Source organism: Petaurus breviceps, unplaced genomic scaffold (assembly GCF_028583685.1).
Source record: "Petaurus breviceps papuanus isolate PSGF00001 unplaced genomic scaffold, PetGlider_PUasm1.0 90792, whole genome shotgun sequence".
NCBI classification, from domain to species: Eukaryota; Metazoa; Chordata; class Mammalia; order Diprotodontia; family Petauridae; genus Petaurus; species Petaurus breviceps.
In genome coordinates, this window is record NW_027187347.1 from 8,421,229 (window position 1) to 8,430,467 (window position 9,239).

General features: G+C 41.8%; 1 protein-coding gene across 1 annotated transcript; it reads left to right on the forward strand.

Annotated features, from left to right (window-relative positions):
* The first annotated feature begins 7,211 nt into the window (after positions 1-7,211).
* On the forward strand, positions 7,212-9,004 carry LOC138147440 (OX-2 membrane glycoprotein-like). Its single transcript, XM_069069915.1, has 2 exons — positions 7,212-7,746; positions 8,697-9,004. The coding sequence occupies exons 1-2, from the start codon at positions 7,362-7,364 to the stop codon at positions 9,002-9,004; spliced, it is 693 nt and encodes a 230-aa protein (XP_068926016.1). The 5' UTR covers positions 7,212-7,361.
* The last annotated feature ends 235 nt before the right edge of the window (positions 9,005-9,239 follow it).

Genomic DNA, 9,239 nt, shown 5'->3' on the forward strand with positions numbered 1-9,239 from the left:
ATATTTATAATCTCTATAGGCATTGTGAATATGGCATTGCTGATACACCCAGGCACAAACTCATTAACTATGTTGGCTGGATCCCACCCAACTGGGAAAGCTAATTTCTGTTTAGAGTATAAACAAAATTCATTCTGGGTTTGCCTTTGTCTGGTGGAGGACCCTCCCCCCCCTCCCTTGATTCTCCAAGCAAGCTCATGAAGGAGAAAACAAGCTAGAGAGGTTTGAATGGGAATAACTTCCCATGCCCAGATGCCTTAAGGCTGCTGAGTCTCATAGTCTAGCCACAAACTCAACAAGGGAGATAAAGACTTTTAGCCCACCTCATTAAATTTCCATCAATCAGGGTGGAGTTGTCAGAGAAATTCTTTAAGGTGTTTCAGAGCCTCCTTTGCTATGTTTGGTTACCAAGAGAAACCACTGACCATCAATTTATTCATTATCAGACTAGCCTAATTAATAAGCTGATTACTAATTAGCCCAAAACTCTCTGGGATTTTCATTCATCGCATTACCTAAACAAAAACTCTCCACCTTATTTCATATCTCTGTGACATATCATTCCCCTCCTTCCTCTCTAAGAAAGATACGAACTTTTCCTTTCCACATCCAACTGCAAGCTGTTCTTCAATTGCTCTTATGCTCAAAAAATCTTCACTGCATCACGGCATTCCTATTCACTATTGCCCTATTTCTCTCCTTCTTTTCTCTGATAAACTCCCAGGGAAAAAATTATCTTTTCTCAGTAATTCCATTTCCTCTTTTTCATACTCTTTTCTAAATCAACTACAACTTGACTTCTCATCTACGCATGCAATTGAAACCTCTCTCAGAAGTGTATGATAACTCCTTAATTGCCAAACCCAATGGCTTCTTGGCTTCTGTGCAACATTTGGCACTGTTGAACCACCCTCTCCTTTTGCATATTTCTTCCTATCTGAGTTTTCATGACAATCCTTTCACCTGGTTCTTCTGTCTGTTGGTTGTTCCCTCTCATTGCTTCTGAATGGTCTTCATCCTTATCATTATTCCTAAATTATCACCCACCTGACTGTAGGTGTCTCTCAGGGCTGTGTACTGCCCTCCCCCCTTTTATCTCACTGTACTATCTTCTTTGGTAATCTTATAAACTGCCATGGGATCAGTTGTCTTCTGTATGAAATTAATTTCCATATCTCCAAATATTGAGGTTTGGGATTTAGGGGTACTCGAGACTCCAAACTACTGACACACCAGGTCCTGCAGAATGAATTCAGCTCAAGTCTCCTTTCAGCTAAAATAAAACAAAGTTTATTAAAGATTCAACATTTGGGTAGACTCTAAGGAGACTAAGGAGTTTTGATGCATGTATTGACAAATAGGCAAGAACAATCTGACAAAGACTGAATCTGAGCTAGATTGAATCTCAGCCCCGTTAGGCAAGATGGATCTTATATACAGAAAGACTGGAAGGGATCTAGGGGTGGTCTAGAGGAGGGGTTTGGGGATGGTCTTGAGGAAGGGTGGGAAATAGCTGAAGGCTACCTGGAGATGACAGACAATGGAGGCCTTGGCTAGTTTAAAGGTAACTGTGGGGAGCCAAAGAGGCCTGGTTCAGGACTCAGATATTAAATCCTAATAGTGGACTTTAAAACAAGAATCTGTTTGAGAATCAACTTTTTTGTTAAGTTAGCTCCTGAATTCTTTGTTATGGGTTACACTTATAAGGATGTTATTTGAGTTGTGAGATCAATAGGCTATACCCCAAGATTTTAGTTATTAAAAGCTAAAATATTTGATTCAGCACTCAGGTATCTTTGGATAGTTGTCTCTAAACATGACATCTTTTAAGGATTGCAGCTTTGGCTTTGAAGTTTGCTCTCAATTATATCTGTTTATGACTGCAGCTGCATTAGCAGATACCTGAGGCCTAGGTCAAAGGTTTTACCCTAAGACTTTAGTCACCTTATCAAATTATCTAATCTGTGTTACTTCCAGGATACAACAGACTAAGGTAATGATTAGAAAACTTGAGTCCCCTTCGTTTGTCTCATTTGCTCTATAAAAATCTTGTACTAAGAATCAATAAATGGAGTTCATCATTCTTCCTTGAACTACGCACAGGGTCTGGTCATTTCTTATTCACATCTTCGGTCATGCTTAAGTGCCAGACACTGAGCAGCCCACTGGCATTTGGGTATAGATATTTTGATAGGATCAAGGGTGGGAAGTAGCTGGACAATGGAGGGCTAGGCTAGTTTAAGAGTAACAGAGATTTGGGCCTAGGTATAATAAAAAGTTTATGGCCTTAGGCAAATGCCTCATCAAGTGGGAAGATTTAAGTTGAGTTCATGCCAGTTCCCATTGCCTAAACCCCAACACATATACAAATCTAGTCTTGCTTGTGAACTCCAACTGCATCTCTAATTGCCCATTAGATATTTTAAATTGTATATCCAGCAGGCATCTCAAACTCACCACATCCAAAACAGAACTCATTATCTTTCCCCAAAGATCTACCCTCTTCCAAAATTCCTTATTATTGTCAAGGACACCACTATCCATCTGATCTCTAGGCTGCCAACCTCAGCATGCTCCCCAACTCTTCACTCTCTTTTAACTCATAACCAATTAGTTTCCATAACTTGTCATTTCTACCTTCACAATATATCTTCAGGTCTTCATCACTTTTCATCTGGACTATTACAATAGGCTTCTATTTGGTCTTCCCTACTTTGTCTCTTCCCGATCTAACCCACCCTTTACATCTCCTCCTAAGGTGATTTTCCTAAAGTGCAAATCTGAATATATCACTCTCTCACTCAGTAAACTCCTGTGGTTGCCTATTATGTCTGATGAGGTACAGGCTCTGGGAACCCCCTTAAACTCTGATTGAATCTTTCCATTTGCTGAGGCATTTGCCTGAGGCCATAAGCCTTTCATTGTGGCTCTGCCCAAACCTTTGTTACTAGCCAAGCCCTCCATTGTCTAGCTAGCCCCCATCCTTGATCCTCCCAAAATATCTATACACCCTTAAACTAGCCTAGCCCTCCATTGTCTCATCTCCAGCTACTTCCACCCTTAATCTCTCATTACTGGAGTCTGACCTCATTGACTGCTCCTGAAGACCCTCTCCAAACTCCTCCTCTAGACCACCCCTAGATTCCTCCCACAACCTTTCTTTATATAAGACCCCATCTTGCTTCCATGAGAAAGAGAAAAAGCCAAGAATTATCTAGTGCAGACTCACTCTGTGTCAGAGGATTCTGGCCCACTTGTTGTAATGCCAAGCAAAGGCAACTTCCCAAGGTTCAAAATACCAGCATAGGTGCTCTCCATTTTATTCAGTGAAAAATTAAGAACAGAGAAGATCAAAATATGACATCATTCAAAATACAGCATTTACTAAGTGTGATTCAATAATCTCCAAGTACTACCCCCTAGTGTGATTTAATAGTGCTACCCCACCCCTGGATACTACATTCATTTAATCAATCACAAAGTCCCTCTTCTAAATACTACTCTACCCCTAGGCTGTACCTTCATTTAATCCATCACAAAGCCCCTCTTCTCAACTGGAGATTAGTTTCCAATCACAAGTACATTCATTTGTTCAATCACAGAACACAAAAAGGTCAAAAGTTCCCCACCCTTGGATCACAATTGAATCTACCCCAGAGTTACAACAAGCTTAAGCACAGCACTTAATACCCACATAGAGGTCTTTTCTTCATCTTGACCTAAGGCAAGTTCTCAGCAATCTTTGTTCCTGGGGAGACAAAGCTTAGCAAGACCACAAGATACATTGCCAGTCTCTTCATTAATTCATTCTCTGTCTGCAGAACAATCCTAGGATCCCTGAAAGCATTAGCAAAACCCCCTTCCAGTATTTCTGTAAACATACAACAAGAAAATCCTTCTTCAGGTCTTCTGAACCAACAGCAAGGTTTCAAAACCTCTGCAACAACAGTACTGTCCTTCACCAGTGGACAAATCTGGCAAAACAACATCAAAACAGACAGACAAAATACCAGCATAACAGCCATGTCTCCTCAGTCCTTGGCAGTTCTGGGTGGCAACTCTCAAAAGTCCTGGGCAATTCAAAGTGTCCCTCAGCAATCCTCTCAGTCTTTCTCTGCCTCCAAGATGCTGCTTCCAAAAAGTTTTTCTGCCTCTCTCTTGTGTCTCTCTAAATTTATCTCCTGAACAAGGTAAATGATATATGTCTGACTGATTAAAGTAAGCTTGTTAACCCATTTTGAGTTGCTTTCCTTTATCAAAGCAGATCCAAGAACCTGTGCTGGCAGCAAATCCTGAGGATACTTGGGGTGCTTGCTGCTACACCAGCCCACTAGTGATCTATACCCTTCTCCAGATTACCTTATCTCTCCATTTATCTGAAAATCTCCCCTAGGTACCAGTTGTCCCCAGGAATTCCAACTTTGACACTCCCAAGATAGGATGAATAGACTTTTCAAGTGCCAAATTCCCCAGATAACACCCAGAACAAGGTCCTCATCTCCCTTCATACAACATTTCTTTTCATCCTTAGGAGCATTCATCTGCAGAACTGCCTCTCCCCACCAAAGCAAGGACTTCCTTTTCCCCCCTTTTCAACAGTCTGATCCCCCTGCCCACATCGTCTACTGTCTCACCAGCTCCTGAGGTCACCTTTTCCTCATTGCTAGACCTCAGCTTGACCTAATACATCACACACTTCTGTGTGTCCCCTTGTTTATATCACTTTTCATGCACTCTTCAATTTCATTATATGGTTCCACAAACAAAATGATTAAGCTATAGGCAGGTGTCACCAGTTTCTGTCCATAATGTCTTAGGTCTGCCTTGCCATTGTTACCTCCACCTGTCTTCCATCTTCATCACTGACTCCCAGGGTACATTAGAAAGAGACCTCCTGGGACTTTTTCTGCTGTCATTGTTCCCATTGCTGTCTTTGGTGCTCAGTTCATTCATTCTTCCTATATTTCTATTGTCAAGTGAGTTCAAGAAACAGATGATCTCTCCAGGTCTTGTTTTCTTTCTAGGAATGTTTCAAATGCCTCTTTATTATTGAACATCCATCTTCCCCCCCCCACACACACACACTTTCCCCCTGCCATTTACATAGTCTCACTCTACACTGCATCTGCTACTCTGACTAGTTTCAACTCCATGAAATAAGACACCCCTCTCAGGATAAGCTCATCCCTTCTGTTCTCACCACCAAACTGTAAACTCAAACCTTAATTGACATTATCTCCATCAGCCTCCTCTCTCCTCTGACTAGCTGGAGGGTGAAGTACCAAATTCCTCCAAATGTCTTTGGGCAGAAACCAGACTCTCAGTGCACTCCACTTTCCATCTACTTCTCTGCCAGGTCTCAACTCCACAAAACAAGATGCCCCTGCTCCAAGTACCCCGCAGTGTCTCCCTGCCTTCCTGTCTCCTTTTGTGTGTCTCCCCACTATCTACATCCCATTAGATTATAAGCTTCTTGCGGTTAGGGACTGCCTTTCCTTTTCTTGCTTGTACACATTTGCATTTAGCACATGGCCTGGAACATAGTAAGCATTTAAAAAATATTTATTGAATTGAATACTACCCTCCTCCTTCTGAATATACTCCCACATTGTCCTTTCCCATCCCTTGGGTTCCTCAGTTCCCTAGCCCAGTGATTCAGAGCTCTGCCACACTGGTGCCATTATGAGCAAAGGTGATTTCTATCATTTGGAGTTGTCAAGGTTCTGAGGGAGGGGAAGGAGGTAACATATGGGGTTGAAATGTATTTCAAGTCCAGACACCCATCCTCCTCCTTTCTTTCTTTTCCTCCAAACTCCAGCAGAAATCTTTTGCAGCATAGAATATTGTTGTGACACTGGACACCCAGGTCTTAGCAAACTTCTGTAATTTGCAGCCTGGATCTCCACTGGAAAGAGGGAGAGGAGAACAGGGGTCGGGTCCTTGGGTCAGCTAGCATAGCTTCAAGCCTGGCAATTTGGTTAGCAGTGGGAGCAGGCATGCCAGGTGAGCTCAGGGTAGATTTCAGTTCTTTTTTTGGTTGCAGGTGTCCTAGACCATGTTGACAGCTGGAGTTGTTTTGTCTTTGATGCATAATTTCTGTTCTGGAGAGGTTTGAAAGGTTGTGAGGATCAGAGACAATGGCTAGTCCTCCATCTTGTTGCTCATGTAACCCACTCAATGCCCATTCTACTATCCTACCTCCCTACATTTGTTCAGTTGTAATAGTAATGGCACTTAAAGATTCCCCTGTATTGGCTTGGTTTTTGGTTTGATTGTGTTAAAACCCAGAGCTTGTTAATCCCACCTGTGGGATGGACTTGTTGAAGTGAAAAGAAAGTCCTGAACTGGGAGGAGCTGGTGACATAGATTTGGAGAGACACAAGAGAGAGGCAGAAGAACTTTTTGGAAGCAGCACCTTTGGAGGCAGAGAGAGACTGAGAGGATTGCTGAGGGCCACTTTGAATTGCCCTGGACTTTTGAGACCTGCCCCCAGAGCTGCCAAGGACTGAGGAGATATGGCTGTTTTGCTGGTACTTTGTTTTGATGTTGTTTTGCCAGATTTGTCCACTGGTGAAGGACAGTGCTGTTGTTGAAGAAGTCCTGGAATGTGGCTGTTGGTTAAGAGCTCCTGAGACTATCCTGCAGACAGAGAGTGAATACTGTCCACTGGTGAAGGACAGTGCTGTTGTTGCAGGGGTCTGGGAACCTTTCTGTTGGTTCTGTAGCCCTGAAGAAGAATTTTCTTGTTGTATGTTTACAGAAATCCTGGGAGAGGGTTTTGCTAATGTTTTCAGGGGTCCTAGGACTGTTCTGCTGACAGAGGATGAATTAATGAAGAGACTGGCAATCTATCTTGTGGCCTTGCTAAGCCTTGTCTCCCCAGGAACAAAGATTGCTGAGAACTTGCCTCCTGTCAAGATGAAGAAAAGACCTCAATTTGGGTATTAAGTGCTGTGCTTAAACTTGTTGTAACTCTGGGGTAGATTCAATTGTGATCCAGGGGTGGGGAACTTTTGACCTTTTTGTGCTCTGTGATTGAACAAATGAATGTACTTGTGATTGGAAACTAATCTCCAGTTGAGAAGAGGGGCTTTGTGATGGATTAAATGAAGGTACAGCCTAGGGATGGAGTAGTATTTAGAAGAGGGACTTTGTGATTGATTAAATGAATGTAAGGTCCTGGGGTGGGGTAGTACTTGGAGATTATTTAATCACATTTAGCAAATGCTGTATTTTGAATGATGTCATATTTTGATCTTCTCTGTTCTTAATTTGTCACTGAATAAAATGGAGAGCACCTATGCTGGTATTTTGATCCTTGGGAAGTTGCCTTTCCTTGGCATTACATTACATCAGTCTGTATGTTTTTTTCTTTTAATTGTTGCTTCTGTTTTGTTTTAGTTCCAGATTCTTTGTTTGTAATGAAGAATAAAAGCAGTGATATAGTTCCCCTTGGGAACAACGTGACACTGAAATGTAGCTTGACGATCCCAGCAGATGTTCTGCAGATTACCTGGCAAAAGGTGCAAGGGTCTATACTAGAAAACATAGGCACCTACAGCAGCCGGTATGGTAGAAAAATTCTTCCGCCCTTCAATGACCGGATCCAGTACAACAGTACAGAACTGACATGGTCAAGCATGACCATATATAATGTGACCTTGGAGGATGATGCATGTTACAAATGTCTCTTTAATGTTTTTCCAAATGGTATCTATGGAGGACAGATGTGCTTCAGTGTACAAAGTAAATGGAAAAGAGTCTTCATGCCATAATGTTTTCTAGAAGAGCCAGGTTGTCCCAAAAGCAAGAAGGGGGGACAAGGAGGGGCAGACATTAGACCTAACACTTTGTTATAATGACACTTAAGGTTGGGGTTCTTAGTTGTAGAATATTAGGACAGAAGGTCATTTAGAAATTGTTTAACCTAAACTTCTCATCATGCCATGCTATATCTCCCAGGTCAAATGACACATTTATGTGGTTGTGACCTGTGAAGTAAGTCTGAGTATTTCTTGCTGAGAAAATGCAGGCAGAGGCTACAAAAAATGCTTGGTATACAGAAAGTGTTTAATAAAGGTAGATGCTTATTTTTAAACAATAGCAAAAGGAATCTGAAGGAAGGATAAGAGTAGAGTAGTGTAAAGAATTGCTCAAAAAACGTTAACTAGTGGTTCAATTACGACTCCCACCCCCACCCCCACCCCCATACCCCTGGGTGTTTCTTTACCTGCAATAACTTTCTTTTCCCCTAGTATTAAAAGTCAAGGATTGTGTGCCCTCAAATGAAATAAATTTAAAGGCTCCATGAAGGTACACACTGTTGTTCCCAATGTGGAGAAGTTCATGGAACCCCAGGATACATAGCTATAAACACCCAGGAAAACTGTTATCAATACATTTAAAGCTTCATAACAAAATTTGGGGAGGATCATCAGTATGGAAGGCATCTCGGCCTAATAGATCCAGGCCTAGTCTAGGAGATGGGAAGACCGGGGTTAATGTCTCACCCACTCCTGATACATCCTGCCTGGGATTCTGGGCAATTCAGTGCCCCCAGGAAATGCTCTGAGACTGTAAATTACAGAAATATGTAGGAGTCTGATAAATCAATGAAATTATAGACCCAGAATGAAATAATTTGTTTGCTATATGGATATGGATGATTTCCGATTTTTCTTTTTTGTTTGACTTAGATGTGTCTGAATTAAGAATTCAATGCCATCCTCATCCCACCAATGAGGAAATCCTTCTAGTTATCTGCTCAGCTACAGGAAAACCTGCTCCACACATCACCTTCTCCCATGAGATCCTGTTGCTGGAATCACCTAAGGAACACATTGATCAGAACCCAGACGGCATAGCTAATGTCACCAAATGGTATAACATCTCGCTGGAGGTCATGAGGTCCTTGAAACTTCAGAATGTATCCTGTGGCATGGATCACCCCCTAAGGAAGGGAAAAAAAGGTGTTTGTTTTCCCCAGGAATCAGAATGTAAGTAAAAAGTAGAGACCAGTAAGGTGAAATTTTAATTAATACACTTGTTGTGGTCAATATCTTTCAGAGAAATGAAATATAATTATATATATATATATATATATAATGTGTGTGTATGTGTGTGTGTATAAGACAAGTAGGTAGCACAATGGACAGAGCACCAGGCCTGGAGTCAGGAAGATTTCTCTTCCTGAGTTCAAATTTGGCATCAGACACTTACTAGCTGTGTGACCCTGGGAA

Coding starts and splice junctions, on each gene's coding strand:
- LOC138147440 (XM_069069915.1), top strand. CDS start 7,362: ATGTTTTTTTCTTTTAATTGTTGCTTCTGTTTTGTTTTAGTTCCAGAT. Junction 7,747..8,696: donor GATGTGCTTCAGTGTACAAA/GTAAATGGAAAA, acceptor TGTTTGACTTAG/ATGTGTCTGAATTAAGAATT.